At 45.8% G+C, this 19,176-nt stretch overlaps 1 protein-coding gene across 1 annotated transcript in view; it reads left to right on the top strand.

The window, feature by feature from the left end:
- The window catches only part of LOC143142500 (low-density lipoprotein receptor-related protein 1B-like), a 252,224-nt gene that overhangs the window by 115,181 nt on the left and 117,867 nt on the right, over positions 1-19,176 (top strand). Inside the window, exons 33-42 of the mRNA XM_076303422.1 lie at positions 3,579-3,719; positions 4,882-5,007; positions 5,286-5,417; positions 6,282-6,416; positions 6,738-6,867; positions 8,078-8,204; positions 8,449-8,600; positions 8,989-9,113; positions 9,634-9,999; positions 18,420-18,609. Coding sequence (XP_076159537.1) covers positions 3,579-3,719; positions 4,882-5,007; positions 5,286-5,417; positions 6,282-6,416; positions 6,738-6,867; positions 8,078-8,204; positions 8,449-8,600; positions 8,989-9,113; positions 9,634-9,999; positions 18,420-18,609 — 1,624 coding nt within the window. The remainder of the gene's footprint in view (positions 1-3,578; positions 3,720-4,881; positions 5,008-5,285; positions 5,418-6,281; positions 6,417-6,737; positions 6,868-8,077; positions 8,205-8,448; positions 8,601-8,988; positions 9,114-9,633; positions 10,000-18,419; positions 18,610-19,176) is intronic.

A 19,176-nucleotide genomic window follows, 5' to 3' on the forward strand; every position in this document is an offset into this window, starting at 1 on the left:
TAATTGATTTTTTTGTTCCATGTGCACTTGTATATGAAAATAAGGTGATGCTTTGGTTCATGTCTTCTTGGCTGCATTCATGAGTGGTTGTTATTCATTTGCCTGTCATTTTTCCTATCCTCCTAGGGTTTGTAAGGTCTTTACATTAGAACACATCAGTGGCGGTTTGTTGTATATGGGTCATTCCACGTCAATTCAACTAGGGCCCACGCACTTAGGTTTAAAAAAATTCTGAAAAAATTACCAGGTGTACCTATGTTACCCAGGAGATACACTGTAAAATTACTTTTATGTAAGATCAATACTTTCCAAGATACAGCCAGTTTTAAGGGGGGGGTCGATTTTGTTCTGCCTCTTTTTTTTTGTCAAAGTTCACAAGCCCATAGCGCAAGAACTAAACTAACAAGAACTACCCAACATAGGCTCCTGATTTATGTTCCTTATTGAGATAAGTAGAAACAAAAACCAATGAACAGAAAATAAATTCCTTCAGGGTCTGAACAGCAGACCTCACAAGTCTGAAAAATAATTTGGTTCTCATTTTCAGAGCACCTTGTGGGAATATACAGTACAAAGATTTTTCTTTATTCTCCATGACCCCTTCTTTTTAAAAATATCAATTTGACTTGTGTTATGCAATTTTTTATTTTTTTATTTTCCACCCTGAACATGGGCAAAATGCACCATTGAGATCAATATGTTTATTGGTTCAAAATGCACCATTGAAATCAATAAGGGGCAGCCATGGCCTACTGGTTAGCGCTTCGGACTTGTAACCGGAGGGTTGCTGGTTCGAACCCTGACCAGTAGGCATGGCTGAAGTGCCCTTGAGCAAGGCACCTAACCCCTCACTGCTCCCCGAGCGCCGCTGTTGTTGCAGGCAGCTCACTGCGCCGGAATTAGTGTGTGCTTGTGTTCACTGTGTGCAGTGTGTTTCACTAATTCACAGATTGGGATAAATGCAGAGACCAAATTTCCCTCATGGGATCAAAAGAGTATATATACTTATACTTATACTTTTATATAGTTACCACATTGCCACATGTGGTTGTATAGAGTAACCTGTGGTATCTAATCTAATATCTATGATCATTACTCTGGGGGGACACCTATGGGCTGCCCAATCACATAGCACTGTATGATGTCCATCATTACTCTGTGGGGACAGCTATGGGCTGCCCAATCACAATCGTCTGAGACAGTCGGCCATGTTCATTTTCTCAGTCTCCTCTGCGTAACGTCTGCTCTTGGCCAGGCAGTTTGTTTTGTGTCTATACTTAATTAACCTCGTTATGCTCGTCTTCTCCCAGAGGAACATTACATGAGACGGGAGGTGGTTAATTATTGATGCAGCCTCCAAATTCCTCGTTCTGTAATTGAAAGTCAGAATCTCTGTCTGACGCATGTGTCCGTTTGAGAGAGTGGTTTCTGAAATGAGGGCTTTGTCCACTTGTTGGTAAAGAAGCACTTTTGTCGCTGTCAAGTGTTTGGAGATCCAGTGTGCTGGAAGTCTTACTGGAAGAGACTGCTCAGTAAATCTCCTTGTTGTACCTGTTTTCTTGTCAGCCTTCCAATCCTCCCCCTCAACACACACACACACACACACACACACACACACACACACACACACACACAGACACACACAGAGAGACACACAAACACACACAGAGACACACACACACACACACACACACACACACACACACACACACACACACACACACACACACACACACCGACATGCTGCCCATCTCGTGTTGTGCTTCTGTTGTCCACTGATAGCTGTATTGTGGGCTCAGTGCCAAGAATAATCTGGCATTGGCTCTGTGCAGTCCATTCAAGCCGATACTGCTAGAGTGGAAATGAAATAAAACATATTTGAGAGAGTGTGAGTGCAAGAAACAGACCATTGGAGAGAGACAGACAACTGGGTGATAGGGAGTCTGGATCTGGACAACACATCCAGATAGGGGTGTGTGTGTGTGCGTGTGTGTCTAGCATTTCAAAAGAGACTTTCAGAAAGAGGGTGCAAGAGACTGAGCAGGAGAGAAAGAGGGCAGTTAGAGATTGTGTTCAGGAGATTGCGTACCAGAGAAGTGTCTGTGTGTATTGGAGGGAAGGCAAGATGTATGTGTGCATGCGTGTGTGTGTTTATTTATGTATGTTTGAGGGGTGGGCGTGTGGTTTTGTTAGCTGCTCTGTTTTTGTTGATTGGTCTTGCCTGAGTGGGTTTGTAAGTATTAAGGCGATGATGTTAGTGTGTGTGTGTGTGTGTGTGTGTGTGTGTGTGTGTGTGTGGTATGTGTGTGTGTGTGTGTGTGTGTGTGGAGGTCTAGGTCTATGATGGCGGCTAGCTCAGCTCATGTGTAATGAGGAGGCAGGACGAGTCTTATCGCATCCCCAATCCCCTCCAGCTGCCCAGATCCTCTGCAAGAACCACACTCCTCCCTCCCTCTCTCTCTCTCTCTCTCTCTCTCTCTCTCTCTCTCTCTCTCTCTCTCTCTCTCTCTCTCTCTCTCTCTCTCTCTCTATCTCTCTCTGTCTCTCACACACACACACATCTATATCTCTCTCACACTCTCTGTCACCCTTTTGTCATTCCCCATATCTTTCTCTTTCTTTCTCCACCTCACCCCTACCCCTCTCTCTCTCTCTTTCTCTCTCTCACTCACACACACACACACACTCTCCCTCTCTCTCTCTCACACACACACACTCTTTCTCTCTCACTCTCTCTCTCCCTATATCCCTTACTGTCTCTCTCACACACTTGTACTTGCATTCGCTCCTCCACCTTCTCTGTTTCTATGATTTGCTTTCCCTCAGCCTTACCCTCATCTCTCTCCTTTGCTTTCCCTCAGCCTTACCCTCGTCTCTCTCCTTTGCTTTCCCTCAGCCTTACCCTCATCTCTCTCCTTTGCTTTCCCTCAGCCTTACCCTCGACTCTCTCCTTTGCTTTCCCTCAGCCTTACCCTCGTCTCTCTCCTTTGCTTTCCCTCAGCCTTACCCTCGTCTCTCTCCTTTGCTTTCTTGTCCTTCACTCCCTTTCTCTCACTATCACTTTTTTTCTCTTATTTTCTCTCCTCCCCTCCCTCTCATACTCATATTCTCTCTCTCTCTCTCTCTCTCTCTCTCTCTCTCTCTCTCTCTGACACCATCGCTGAGTGTATTTCTGTCTGGTCTCGCCCTCCTGCTCAGAATAATCCATATCAAAGCCTGCTGTCGTCTCACAAAGCGCAGCCATGTAGCGGATTGTACATTTTATCAGTCTGGCCATCCGTCACCTAGGAAACATGCAGAAGGTGCACACACACACACACACACACACACACACACACACACACACACACACAAGCAATGTCTCCTCCTAAATAATCTTATAGGAAAGCCATCTCAAGGGAAATGGGTGATGTACTTACCTACATAGTGTGAAAACAAAACTTCCTTTTGGATATCACTGTGTGGACATGTGGCTATATGGATTTACCATTCCCATGAGTTACCTGTTCCATCCATCACTGGCCATTACGGTCAGTCGTTTGTCCATTCAGCTAAGGGATTTGGTACATGCGTTTCAGGAAGCAAGCTGTGGTGGGCAGATGACATATCGGCTCAGATGGGAACGGTGGACAAGCTGGACGGCAGGAGCACGGTCATCATGAGGCACAAGACGACTGGGGTGGTCCACATGAAGGTGTACGATGAGGAAGGCCAGACAGGTAAACACGGTCACACAAAATGTGCACACATTGAAATGTGCATTCACAGTCACATACAGTACACTTACTCACTCCACTTCTTGAACATACAGTACTCACACATTCAAACCTGCTTTCATACACCACACACACACACACACACACACACACACACACACACACACACACACACACACACACACACACACACACACACACACACACACACACACACACACACACACAGAGACACACACACAATAACATCTATCTTTTCATTCACATACATTTGACCCTGACATAAAGTCTACTTAGTAAGATCCTGCAAAGGCTTCGACTCACACTTAAGCAATTGCTGCAATGCAATATAAAGGGCTATATGATATCACGTTAAGCCTAATTGTGCAGTGCCTGCATTCAGAGAGTGCCGTAGCGGCGAGATCCACATCAAGAGGAATTAGCTCTGCGGAGCGGCGGTGGCTCTGGGGTTAAGTACAGTAAGGAGTCAGCCTGCTCAGCGGCAGTGACTCACCCAGGCTGCCCAATCATCCATATTAATGACCCCTCCATTAACGACAGTGCCGGCGATCCTCTAAAAGTACCATTAGGATAAAAAAAAAGCCAATTAAGGAGTCTTCAAGGTAAATCTTTTTACTTCCCCAAAAAAATGAAAGGAAAAAAAAAACTTCCTGCGACCAATTAGCCAGTCCATTTATCTCTCTGATGCCGACCGCAAGGGTGGAGGCTGGGGGTTGAGGAGTGGGGGGCTTTCTTTGGGGGGTGGACGTGTCTCGTTACTCTGTTTGAAATGAGCACAGTGAGCTGTGTCTGTTATGGGACATCTCTGGAACAAAAGCACAATCCTTGTGCTGTCTTGAAACACATACACACACATGCGCACACACACAGACAAGCAAACACACAGGCATGTCTAACCATACCTCTGTGTACCTCTGTATAGTCTAAACTCTGAAGAGATGAAGTTTCATTAGAGCATGTGTCACTTTGTGGTGTCAGGGACAGGAAATGTCCTGTCAGGAGGAATCTTCACTGCCTCTTATTAAGTGTGAGAAACAGGAAATCCAGTGTCAGACTGTCTTGCAGAGTGTAAAGATGCTGTAAAGATTCAAATTATGTGGAGGTGTAATACCGTGTGTGTGTGTGTGTGTGTGTTTTGTGGCAGGGCGAAACCCTTGTCAGGTGAAGAATGGTGGCTGCTCGCAGCTTTGTTTCCCAACGTCCGAAACATCACGGACCTGTGCCTGCACCATGGGCTACAACCTCAAGAATGATCGCGTGTCATGTGAAGGTACGGACCAAGAACCGCTCCACTAACCGATGGATGCAGAGAAAATGCTCTTATTGCCTCAGATATTACTCTGAAAACTATATATAAATAGAAGGGTTGTGAAAGATCAAGACCAAAACGAATACATTAAAAGTAACAACAACATTAAGTAACACTTCCTGTTTACCCTGCCTGTCTTTCAATCACACTCTTTCACTACCTGCCCCCTCTGTCTGTCTCTACCCCCCCCCCCCCCCTCTCCACTCCCCAACCCCACCTCCGTCTCATCCACCGGCTAGGAGTTGGCTCGTTCCTGCTCTACTCTGTTCATGAGGGCATCAGGGGTCTGTCTCTGGACCCCAGTGATAACTCGGAAACCCTGATGCCAGTCACGGGTACAGTGTTTACTGTGGGGCTGGACTTCCATGCCGGTACGTGTCAAAGTGACGCTGATGCAGTGGGTATGCGTGTGCGTGCGTGCATGCGTGCGTGCGTGTGTGTGCTTATGTCACCTTCAGTGTGTCCTCTCAAGTGTGACAGTGGTGTGACTGAGCCATCAGGAGCCCGGAGAGGAACATGACTGCGCTTGACTGGAGGTGCATGCGCTGTGCAAATGCATATGCCACCGAATGCTTTGATGCTCACATTCCACTCAGTGTCAACGTCTGGAGAGAATCTGGCAAATAGAGATGTTTCAAACAAATGACAGTACAGTCGAATTTAGGGGGACACATCAGTAAAACCACTACCAAAAATATTTTTTATTGGAGGAATATGTATGTGGACTCGCTGCAAACATCAAACAGCCAAGAATGTTTGCAGTCTGCTTTGTCTAGACAAATAAGCTAAACAAATAGAGATGTTTCAAATAAATGACGGCACGGAAAGTTCAATATGGCCAGACATCTCTGAGACTGAATAAGAAAATTAATGAATTGAATCTTGAGTCAATTATTCAGGACAGAATGTACTTTATGTATAATTGAGAAGGACCAACATTTTTTGGGGGAAAAATAAAATAAAAAACAAAGATTTCACTTATAAGAATGCATCTGGGCATTTAGAAGATATGATTTTTTATTTGTACTCAGGAACCTGATACATACTTATATGCACAACCTGTACATAACATCATAAACAATATATAAAGATGAAATAAATGCCTTTTATTTTAATTTATTTTAGCACTCTTGTCTCTGAAGGTAGTTGAGCTTGTGTCACTAGCTTTGACATGATCTCTGATCTGTTCTTGTCTTAGCATTATTACTAGGGTGTCATGTTTGCTTCCTCCCTAGGTAATGACACAGTGTATTGGACAGACATGGGTTTAAACAAGATCTCCCGAGCCAAGCGTGATCAGACCTGGCGTGAGGACATCATCACCAGTGGGCTCGGGAGAGTAGAGGGCATAGCCGTGGACTGGATCGCAGGTAGGCTTCTGCTTGTGTGTGTGTGTGTGTGTGTGTGTGTGTGTGTGTGTGTGTGTGTGTGTGTGTGTGTGTGTGAGAGTGCATGTGTGTGTGTGTGTGTGAGAGTGCATGTGTGTGTGTGCGTGTGTGTGTGTGTGTGTGTGTGTGTGTGTGTGTGTGTGTGTGTGTGTGTGTTTGTGTGTGTGTGCATGTGCTTGTGTGTGTGTGTGTGTGTGTGTGTGTGTGTGTGTGTGGAAGTGATTGATTTTCTGTGCTGCTGAATTGTGTTGCACTTATTGTGCTCTCTGTCGGTTCAGGGTCTTTCTTCCTTTGATTCCAAAGGTAATATTTACTGGACGGACCACGGCTTCAGTCTCATAGAGGTAGCTCGTCTCTCTGGTTTGTACCGGGCAGTGGTGATCTCCGAAGGACTTGACCAGCCCAGGGCCATTGCACTGCACCCAATAAAAGGGTGCGTACCTTCCTTTGACTGAATGTATGGACTGTGTATAAGTATAGACAGCATGGGCCATATGGACTGTATCTGACATACAGTAGCATCCTTTATATTGTACTGTCCAATGTTACATTCTTTCTACACTACCTAAGCATAGTTTAGTGTATATTTGAAACAATACTATGGTATTGCTGATCATTTGTTCTTACATATGTTAATTTTAAGTTTTTAGGGTGACAATATAACCGGAATATGCTAATATGTTTAGCACTGATCATAGCGTCTTAAAATGGCACATAATAGCAAAGCATAACAAAGGTACTGTATCATATGTTGAATTCAAGCCTTTTCTTTTTCTTTCTCTGTTTTAGCGTGTAGTTGTGATAGTTGTAGGGTAGAGGCAGCGCATGGCTGCTTTCAAAGGGGGAATCTGGGGAACAACAATGGTTCCTTTTCTGGGTGACTTAAGTAGGGCTCCGGTAGGGATTATGGTAAAGAAGCCCTAAATCCCCTTAAAAGCTCCCTATTACTCCTCGGAGACACTGACACCAGTGACGTCAAGCGAGAGAGTTCGCATGTAATTAGCCAAAGCGCGCATGCGGCGGTATTATTTATCTCGACCGCAGCATCAGCGCTCTCTCGTGATCTCTACATGCCAGAGGGTGAAATGTAGGATGAAGTCTTTGTTGGAGTTATGTTAATGTTTAATTTCAGTTCTCCAACATCTGCACTGAACTGGCGATGAGTGTAAAAAGTATATATTTTTTTACCCAATACATACAAGGAAAATTAAATAGTTGAACTGGCATGTTTACATGGGCACAAATGCAATAGGAAAATGACTTCATCTGAAGCTGTGTGTCGAAAACAAAAACAAAAAATACTTAATCATTCACCAGATTAAATCAAATGAAAATATTACATGTCAGGAATTTTGATTCCCTGTGAATCAATCAAACAGTTCCCCAGGGGTGAACAAAAAGGGACATGAAAAATGAGTCAGATTATTATTCAATGCTCAACAGCATGCCAATTTATGCAGCCTTGACTCTCTGCGTGCCAAGCGCATGATGAGCGTTCGCTCTCTGCTTGTGAGGCACAAGGTGAGCTTTTGCTCCATGCTTGCGAGGCACGACGTGAGCGTTCCTGGCACAAAGCTGGTGCACAAAGCTGGTGCACACGCTGCGAGCGCTCTTCCAGTTAACCCCGCTGGTCTCTCGCGCAGGTTCATGTTCTGGACAGAATGGGGCCAGAGCCCTCGCATCGCCAGGGCTCGCCTGGACGGATCCGATCAAGCCACGCTCGTCAACTCTGGCGTCACCTGGCCCAACGGGATCTCCATTGACTACGAGGTGCAACCCTATCCCCTCCCCATCCCTCCTCCAACTCCACCTTCCACCTCCAGTCCTGCCTCTGTCTCCCCACCTCCCCTCCCAAAAATACTACCTCCATCAGCACTCCACCCTCCTTCTGATCCCCACAGATCCCCAAACCATATCCCACCCCCTGACCCCTTATTATTTTTGTTAATAAAATGTGCCGATAACGTGATACACAGCCCCCCGTACTGAGCTTTATTTTCAAATTGCATTCCAGGAAAATAAATTATACTGGTGCGATGCCCGCAGTGACAAGATAGAGAGGATCAACCTTGAGAGTGGTGCGAGTCGAGAGATTGTACTGTCAGCCAGCAATGTGGACCTGTTTGCCGTGGCAGTCTTCGGGGCTTACGTCTACTGGTCTGACAGGTAATTTATTTTTCCATAAATGTCCCTGGCGCCAAATGGGGCCCAGAAAACCAGCTGCTCTGCCACACGCAGGATTAGCCGCCTCCGCACAAGGTCACCAGAGGAAACCCCAAGAAGGCTTTGTAATTGACCTAAGAGAGAGAACGAGAGAAAGAGGGACACTTTTCTTTGTGTGCGTTTTTTCTGTGGTCCTTACTTCCCATTCAAATTGCATGTAGCTCAATGTCATCGCAAGGGTAGGTTTCCCCACCTTCTGTCAGGCCAGCTGTCTACTGTGTTTTAATGAGTTCTTCGATTTTAATTAGTCGAGGGCCATTGATTAGCTCTTGTCAAACTTCCTTTTCCTCTCCGTCTTCCCGGTGTGTGTGTGTGTGTGTGTGAATGGCAGGGCGCACGCTGACGGCTCCATCCGACGCGGCTCCAAAAACGACGCCAGCAACTCACAGACTATCCGCAGCGGCCTCGGGGTCAACCTCAAAGACGTCAAAGTCTTTAACAAAGTCCGGGAGAAAGGTTGAGGTTCCCTTCAATGACCTTGTTCATTGTTTTCATTTCTAAAGTGTCCAGTAGGCTTTGACTCAAATGCAAATGGTCCGAGGTTGTTTCATTGGGCTGTGAGCATGTTGAGATGAGATGAGATGGCAATAAGCAGCTGGTGTGTTTAACATCAGGACTGGAGAGCCAAAGGGGAATCTTGATGGCGTGTGTAACCAGCTAAAACATCTCCTCTTCTTTTCATGAATAAGTGAATGGATACACATGAATGACTGTTTACATAGAGCTCCTCTGACCCAAAGCACTTTGCATACATCAGGGTCTCACCAAACCCCTACTGTGTAGTGCCCATTTCAACGGTACGACTGACTGTAGAAATTATTTCCCGGAATGCTCACTACATCTTGGTTTATTTAGGAGGTAAAGATTGTGTAGTAGTATCAGTAGTGTATAGTAGTAGTAATAGTGTGTGTGTGTGTGTGTGTGTGTGTGTTGCGTCTTTGTATGGGTGTGCGTGTGTGTGCCATGCCTTACTCAGGTACCAACCCCTGCGGGCGAAACCCCTGTCAGCAGCTGTGTTTCCACCTGGGTGGTGGCAAACGGTCATGTGCCTGTGCTCACGGTTACCTGGACGAGGACGGACTCCGGTGCCACCGGCACCCGGGCTACCTGCTCTACTCCGAGAGAACTGTTCTCAAGAGCGTCCACTTGTCTGACGAGGGGAATCTCAACTCCCCCGTCAGGGCCTTCGAAAACCCGGCTTACTTTAAGAATGTCATCGCACTGGCTTTTGACTATCGCCAGGACACAGTGGGAACCAATCGGATCTTCTTCAGTGACGTCCTTTTTGGGAATATACAGATGATTAATGATGACTGGACGGATCGCAGAATCATTGTGGAAAGTGAGTGACTTTTTCTTTTGCTTTTATTTTCTCTCTAACTTAAGTTGTTTTCTTTTGGCTTTTCTTTTGCTTTTCTTTGACTTTTGGTAGATACGCTGCACTCACTACCTTTCTTATACGGCAAGTTTTGTAGTCGATGCTGAAAGGACAATACCTCTGACCCACCCGTGCTCTCTCTCCTTCTCGAGGCTCATTCAATTTCATGCAGTGCTGCGCAGATCTAACTGGGCATGATGCATGCTGAACTTACTGCAAGGGTTAAGAAATATCATCTTACCTTCTCTGGCATGGCAGGAAATCACCAGGATGTCAATATGTCACCTGACCTTAAGACCTGGCGAGAGCAAGGCGCTTGCAGTCAGCTCCTGCAGTTGCTCTCTCATTTTTTGTTTATTTTTTAGATTTGTTATCTCCTAAGCATATGTATTTCCATTGCTTCAGTTTCGTCAGTAACAAAGAAAGCAGACACTGCGAGATCGACCATTGTTTTCATCAAAGCTAGAGGAAGTAGAAGGTGTCTGAATTGACGGCAGTCTTTTTAAACTCCAACCCTGCAGTCACCAGCAGTTCACCTTGACGTATGAATTCGGGCTCATTCAGATGCAGTTCATCTCGAACAAGCTTTCTGTCTGTGACAGGTGAATGGTGCCCAGGTGTGCGCAGGTATGGATGATGGTGTTCTGATTGGCAGGGGCATAAGAGGCTTGCTCATTCCATGCTGTCTGTTCTCCCTTCCTCTCGGCTTTTTGGCTTTTGATTTCCGTTTTGCATGAGATCCCCTGATTTGTGCCACATTTTTGTTTCAGCTTTCACTACACTGACTTTTTAAGGATGGACTCCAGCAGTTTATTACACCCGTAAATCTCTTCTCTGTTCTAAAATTATACATTTAAAAGTTTTGTCATGAAAAAAACCCTCATGGCCTTAAAATGGCTTAACCACTTAAACTTAAACTTTACGCTTCCTTATTTTGGGAATTGGGACCTATCTGGCCCTGCCCCCTCTCCATACACTCAGTAGCTGACATGTTAGCTAGCTTGATGAAGAATTGTCCCACCCTCAAGTATTCCGGATTGGTTCATTACCCTCCAGTCATAAAGGACTGCAATTTGGATTCGCATAGCCTACTGAGGCTGTGATTGGTTGACTGAAATAATGAAGAAATAAAGAAGGGCCAATAACACTGAATGCTTATTTCACTCATGGGATGTTTTTTTTTTTTTTTTATATATTTTTTGGGCTTTATGCCTTTAATGATAGGACAGTGGAGACTGACAGGAAGCGAATGGGAGAGAGAGTCGGGGTGGGATCCGGAAAGGACCACGGGGCGGGAATCGAACCCAGGTCGCCGGCGTACGGTGCAGGTGCCCCAGCCAGTTGCGCCACAGCTGGGGCATCATGGGATGTTTTTGAAACACAGCAGACACTATAGGGACAAGTTAGCAAGGTTAACAAACTTGTTTTTCACAGGAGGGTATCTAAATAAATTATTAAATGTATTCATTATTTGAAAACTGCATGTGGCCTCTCCTTCATGTTTCCATGCTTCAGCTGCCATAAGCTAAGCACCCAACCATGCCTCACTGTTTGTTTATGTGATTGCAGCTTTCAGAATGATTTGTGTTTTGTGTCACTCAATTTTAAAAGCATGTCTGTCCAGTGATTGCTGGACCAATCTTCTGCTGGACGTGTGTAACGCTGATACACTGATGTTTTTTTTTTTTTGTTGCTCTGTTGAGGGAAATATGCGTTCTGTAAGATCATATAATATACCATTCTTCGAAAAAGACATTATGTGAACAGGTGATTCACGGCATCAATGCACATAGTTTTCGAGAAGCTGTACAGCATGTCATTTCAAATATGTGTCAACGCAGTTCTAAGAGCTTTGTAATGGCTGTTGTGATTCTGCTGAAAGGAATGGGACCAATTTAGTTGTCAGAAGCACTAAATGACACTTGATGGACTAGTCCCCTGTGCCAAATATAGATGGTGTGGAGAGCATTATGTGAAAAGACATGCTGTGGATTATCTTCTCTGGAGAGCTCCTGATGCTCTGGATTGGCCTAGGTGATTTAGGTGCATTGTCTTCTGAGAAAGGAAATGGTATGCAATATATAAGTACAACAGCGACAGGAATTACCCGTAATGGATGTTTCTTTATTATCTCTCATTGGTGAACAGCCTTGGTGAAATGAAACCAGCACATATGCTCCTTGAAATGTTCTGTTGATTGATGGATCTCCGCAGGTATATTGCTCAGGAAATATGCACTTTAAATGTGACAGGATTCTTTACGAATGCACCGAGGCACATTCACTCTAACTGTTGTCACCAATGGCTGTACGCAAACGGGATGAGCTAGCTAGCTCTCGTGTCCTTGTTTGCTTTAGGCTGGACACATCTTAACATGCGTGTGATTGGGCTAGGGAAAGCAAGGAATGTGTGATGAAAACATCATTGCTTATTTCGCCCACTCTGAAAGGCGAGGGAATGGATGTCATATACGGCTTCATCTTCCTGTCTAAAGCGGACGGGCATGCTGCTAACCAGGCATGGGGAGCCAGAGGAGAATAGTGAGGGGGTTGCTCTTTTATGTATAGACCCATTAAATATTTTCCCCCAGTCTGGAGGTTCAAAAAGAGCTGAAAGTTTTCTTCACATGTTTCCTGACAAGGGGGAAAGAGTAGTTCTACCAGAAAGACTCAGTAGACAGAATAGAATCAGTTAACAATTTAATTAGTAAAGGAACGGCTTGGATGCAAGCATGATAGAGTCCTGAATAGGTAACAGTCTTTGGCGTAGGCCCCGTCTCGGATCCGTCCAGCGATGAGCGGATCTCGTCTCCTGCCGATGGATGAAGGCAGGGGCGGGGAGCCTACCCCCCACGACGAGACGGGGACCAACTGGTGGCGGTGGCTGAAGGAAGATGATGTGGTAGGCAGACCGTGCCCGATGGACGTGGACTGCTGGCAGAGGTGGCTGGAGGGGAGGTGGAGGGGACGTCAAAGTCAGCGTACTGAGAAGCAGAAGCAGTGTTAGGTGGTACATATTTAAAGAGCCCACTGAATTCCTACAGGCTAGCGCTGATTGAATGAGTGAATGATCAGATTGCAGGGTTTTCCCGAAAGTAGGCAAAGCTAAGATTGGCTCCGTGTAAGCATGGGAGGTGTAAGCTACACTACGAGTCTTCCTAGTAGAACTTTCGCTGAAGCTATCATATCTTGCTGTAATCTCATACCTTTTTTATGTTCCCGCTTGTCAAACCAGAATGTCTAAATATGAAATTGTCTTTCTTGTCAGGAAAGGTTGTACATGCTTTTTCATCATGCAGTAATTATTGGAGAAGTTTTATACAATGGTTTTGTACTCCTTTCATGTACATCGTATTGTCCATGTTTTTACAGATAGCACAAAAGACGACAACAGAACAGCCAAATATATATCAGCATAGATTACTGTGGCCTTTGCATATACAGTGCCTGGTGTACATTTCTGAAGATGGTGCTCTATTTGCCTCATTTGGCAAGCTGTCACCGACTTTGTACAACTTAGTGTTCAGCTTTATATGCTAGCCGGTGCTGTATATTTGTTTTTATTTTGGCTGTATATTCCCGTTACCAGCCCGTGCACACTGACACAACAATCAGAAGTTCAGGCTGTAATGAGGCCCTAAAGGCGCAGGCCTTGATATGTCTACTGGACTGCTTGTGATTGCACACTGGCCTTGGTGTCATGCTCACATTATTCACTTCTCGCTCAGCTCTTCTCTTCTTCTTCTTCTTCTTCTTCTTCTTCTTCTTCTTCTTCTTCTTCTTCTTCTTCTTCTTCTTCTTCTTCCAGCCTCTGTGTTTTTTTTCTCCCTCTTCGTTCAATTTGGCATTCTCATGTCTTGCATCAGAAGTGGCCGCTTGTTTACTCTATACTAGTTGAAATAACTTTTCTTCTCCTTATGCTAATCCGCTCTCTATCCATCCTGTGGTTGTATGTATCCCAGAATTCCGTGCAGTGCATGCTCCTGATAGGGCTGTGCTCTTTGCCCGTTCAGTAGCCCTAGCCCTCGAGCCACACTCTCTGTGTGTGATTTGTGCTGTTGTTGTCTTGTAGCCACTGTGTGTTCTCTCTCTCCCCGCTCCATGTGTTTAGTTGCAGTAGTTGTTGTGTTGTCGCTGATGGGAGTTTGCTAGACAGGGATTTCATGAACTCATGAGTTATGGGCTAGTCAGAGGCAAAAGGGCAGGCGGGTGGTATATCCCTGCCACACACACACACACACACACACACACAGACACACACGCACACACACACACACACACACACACACATACACATTTGAGATGTTATGTGATGCACAGACACACACACGTACTTCTCTCCATTCCTGCCCCTCCCTCACCTACACACACAAACACATATACACATATAAACCTCGCACACACCCATCCCTCTGGTGTTATCGCAGGGTCAGCCCTCATCCTGGAGTCGGCCTCGCCCAGTCCAGGAGGGCCAAGTGAATGCAGCGTGCGGCGCGCAGTATTGACAGCTCACTGTGTCCGCCTGAGAGAAATCCATCTTCGTTAGCCACCGTTAACGTGATGGATGGCCGACAGCCAATGATGTGATGGCACCTCCCCTCCCGCCTTGTACCCCCCCCCCCCAACACACACACACACACACACACACACACACACACATTCACACTCTTTTTAAATCACATTGCAAGCATGTGTGTGTGTGTGTGTCTGTGTCTGTGTCTGTGTCTGTGTCTGTGTCTGTGTCTGTGTCTGTGTCTGTGTGTGTGTGTGTGTGTGTGTGTGTGTGTGTGTGTGTGTGTGTGTGTGTGTGTGCGTGCGTGCGTGCATGTGTGTATGTGTATACGTACAAATGTGAATATGTGTTTAATCAACTACATTCCACATCACCTCTGGGTGATTTAAATTGTCAGGGCGCAGTAGTGTTTCACCAGATCTCTTTTGTCCCTCAGTGTCAAATCTCAAATCAACCAAAACATCCACTCAGAGTTACATCAGTTTTTAGGGGGAAAAGACTCACACACCCTCAGAATGAAGATCTGACACCTTGGATATCTCACTGCTATCTTTGAACTTTTAGTGTGATTTATTTTTTCGATTTCTTCAGAGAGCTTGCTATGATAATCCAAATATGCTGTGTGTATGGTGTGTGTGTGTAAGAGAGTGGGAAGGAATGATATAATGAGTGAGTGTGTGTGAGAGAGGGTGCATGCGTGCGTGCGTTCCTGCGTACGTGTGTGCGTGCGTGCGTGTGTGTGTGCGTGCGTGCGTGCGTGTGTGTGTGCGTGCGTGCATGTGTGTGTGCACGCACCACAAATACAGCAGGAGCACAGCAGCCTCTCCATCAGGGGTCTTTTCATCAGTAGAGGTGTGTGTGAGAAGAGTGTGAAGAGTGTGTGTGTGTGTGTGTGTGTGTGTGTGTGTGTGTGTGTGTGTGTGTGTGTGTGTGTGTGTGAGTGAACCTCTCTTGCCCCCTGCTTGAGGAGGAGAAGGTGAGAGGAGTTGAGTAATGCATGGAGACAGCCCATCCCATACCACCTGCACCGAGGTTCCTGTGTATAGAGAAAGAGAGAGAGAGAGAGAGTGTGGGTAATTATGAGAGAAAGAAAGAGAGAGGGAGGGAAAGAAGAAAGCAACAGGGAGAAAGTGAATGAATGAGTGATTGAAAATGAGGTAGAGGGAGAGAGGAGAGGGAGAAAGTGAGAGAGAGTGAGAGGGAGTGAGAATGAGAGAGAATGTATGGAAGAGAGAGAGAGAGAGAGAGAGAGAGAGAGAGAGAGAGAGAGACAGAGACAGAGAGAGAGAGACGGGCCGCCTGCTGAGTTGGCTGTAACGTGTCTGACCTGTGATATAGCGGAGACATCCATCAGCCTGCCTTGAGAGACCACTCTCAACAGGAGCGAGTGGAGGCGAGAGGAAGAGGAGGCTTGGGGGACGAGAGGAAGAGGGGGGTTGGGGAAGGGGGTGAAGGAGATAAATGATCTCGCTAATCAGAGACACGTCGGTGTATAAAGCACCGCCACTCTCCTCAGATGTGCAATTTAATGAATATGAATAGCTTTGTAAAATGCTGGCTATCCATATCCATGTCACACTATTAGATGTGCAATATTAGTCTTCAAAGCCATGGAGCCTTCACGTTCACTCATAAAGACCCATTCATTTGCCTCCCAGTAAGTGGATTATGTTTGTAATTTACCATAATGGAGAGCTTTTGTTCCATTCTGTGATGAAAATGATATATCGAGGCATTTTGGGGCTTGTATTCCTTGTATTTTTTTTCTGCTTTTCTTCGCGTGCAGTTAGGGTGAATTGAGTAGTGCACCGGGAGAAGGGAATGAGGCAATTGTCCTTGTTGAAACAGGAAACGGCGAACTCTGCCAAGCCGGAGCGGAGCGGACGATTTCTGTTTATCTCCAAGCCCAATAGGACGCCTGCTTAGCTGTTAGCTCTTGTTATGTCTTGTCCAAGCGAGCAGGCAGAGGCTACGTTGCATTGCTTTGAGTTGCTTTACTGAAGCAATATGTCGCTCTCCACTTGGACATGCGTTCAAAGCGGCGGCGACATGTCAGAGTGTGACACGGGGGAGAGATGTGCATCCCAAACAGCTGTTGTGGGAGAGAGAGTGAGGTACCATTCTCCGGCCGGCTCCCTCCTTAAATCCCATCCACCAGGAACATGACATTAAGCAGAGGGTATTTGTCAGCAAAGCTGCAGAGATAGTTCCGGCACAGGGCCTTGTTCAAGAGTTGCTAAAAATAAGCAACCGGATTGCTGATGGTAAGACACAATCCTGATCCTGAAGTCTTTCCGGACGATCATGACATGGAATTACAGGTGTGTGACACCTCTTCCTGAGCTGAGGACTTTAAATGACCGTGTGGAAATGATACAGTGTTGTCCTGATGCAAAACCAGCTGGCAGGTTTCACTGCACCATGTGTTAGGTCCTGTTAGTGGCAAAGAGAGAAGATGTGCAGCGTTGTTGTATTCTTTTGCTGAGCAGTGCTGTTCCAACCATGGGCTGTTTTGAGCAACTTTCCCCTGCTTACATTCCCAAAGGTATCCTAAGGTTATTGTATTGTACGTTTACACGATTCCCCGTGGACAAAGGAAACATCTGCTATCTAATCTATGAATTTACAAATTCAACATTACCTTTTCCTTTGCCTGCCACAGTTTGAATAACACAGACAGGACATTGATTGCTTTCAACAGTGTGTCTATTGACCTATGCGATGTAAGTGCCCCTCTGTCCCTCTGAACTCATTTATATTGGCAGGCAGAAGGTTAGTCAGTTTTCATCTTCTTTTTCAGTTGAGACTTTGGCTTAAGGCCAGGGCAGCTATGGATAACTGTTTTGATAGATGTTTTGGTCTGGGGGGGGGTTTTCTGTGTTTTTTCAATTTATTCAACCCAAGCCAACCTTAAAAATATCAATAACAATACAACTGTTACTGTTTTTTTTTTATTACAGTAACTAAACAGAACTAAGATAGTGAATAATCAGTTCTGTTACTGTAGTTTGAACAACATATGTATTTGTCTTTCAAATAGCAGCATATTGTCTCCTCAAGTCTCAATAGACATGTGAACTAGGTGTAGAACACATTGACGTTTTTTAGACATGTAAACTGGGTGTAGAACCATACGTGCCTGTTGTTAAGACATGTGAACTGTGCGTAGAACCATGCGCGTAGAACACATTGGTGTTGTTCCGACATTCAGTGACTTGCAGTGACTCTCTTTTCTTTCTTTCCTTTGGGAACGAGTGAGTGAGAACAAAGAGTGTTTTTGTCCCTTTGTGTTCTCCCCCAGTCAGATATTCATTCGGTTCGTGTCAGGGGTGGCTTACCACCGTTCTAAACATTATAATCAACAACCTTCTTTCCTCTTCAGGTAGGTGCCGAGTCATGAGAACTGACCAGTATTTTTTTACGGACAAAATATTGTTCTTTGTCTTTCCTCTCCTAATAGACATGGGATCAATTTTTTAAAACATTATGATCACAGACCCGTATTGTTTTTCTTTTATTGTCTTCCTCGTCTTTCCTCTCCCAGGAGATGTGAGGTCGATAGAGGGCCTGTCATATCATTGTGGTAAACAATGTGATCAGTATTGCTTTTAAACCACTGTGGTAACCGATCAGCATTGTTGCTTATTTCATCTCTCCCAGTAGAAATGTGTTCGCTGGGGGGCATTGGTGTACCATTGTGATAAACAGTCTGATTCGTATTGTTTTTGGGGAACGCCGATCAGTGTTGTTTTGTGTCTCCTCTCTCCCAGTAAACGTGAGTTCGGTGGTACCATCGTGATAAAAAGTCTGATTCGTATTGTTTTTGAGGAATGCCGATCAGCGTTGTTGTGTGTCTCTTCTCTCCCTGGCAGATGTCGGGTCAGTGGAGGGTCTGGCATACCACCGCGGCTGGGACACGCTCTACTGGACGAGCTCCACCAGTGCCACCATCAGCAGGCACACCATCGAGCCCGGCACCCACGCCGCGTTCAACCGCGAGCCCGTTGTCATCATGGCCGAGGACGACCACCCCCACGTGCTCGCTCTAGACGAGTGTCAAAAGTATGACTGCACCTCACCACACCACACCGAACCACACCATACCCCATAACCCCCTCCACAGGGGTGTAAAGGACGACCATAACACACCACACCATACCCCATAACCCCCTCCACAGGGGTGTAAAGGACGACCATAACACACCACACCACACCCCATAACCCCCTCCACAGGGGTGAAAGGGATGACCATACCTCACCACACCACACCACGATCCATAACCCCTTCCACAGATCCCCTTGCTCCCTCCCCCACCTTTGCCCTTGTCACTCTCTCGCCGGTCACTGGTCGGTCACTCTTGCCCTTTGATGAGCGTCAAAAGTACAACAACAACAATGGCAACACATTGCATTTATATAGCGCTTTTCAAAGCAGTTGACAGTGAAGGGGCAACCTCACTAACCACCACCAATGTGTAGCACCCACCCACCTATGCACCAGAACGCTCACCAGATACCAACTTGAGGTGGAGAGTGAAGGAATAAATGAATGAGCCAATTACTGTACACTGGGGGGTGATTAGGATGAGCCAGATTGGGAATTTAGTCAGGACAACGGGGAACCCCCTA

Source organism: Alosa pseudoharengus, unplaced genomic scaffold, assembly GCF_046254945.1.
Source record: "Alosa pseudoharengus isolate Yale_2024_CS ecotype anadromous, Long Island Sound unplaced genomic scaffold, YU_APseudo_1.1 YU_APseudo_1.1_scf_24, whole genome shotgun sequence".
NCBI classification, from domain to species: Eukaryota; Metazoa; Chordata; class Actinopteri; order Clupeiformes; family Clupeidae; genus Alosa; species Alosa pseudoharengus.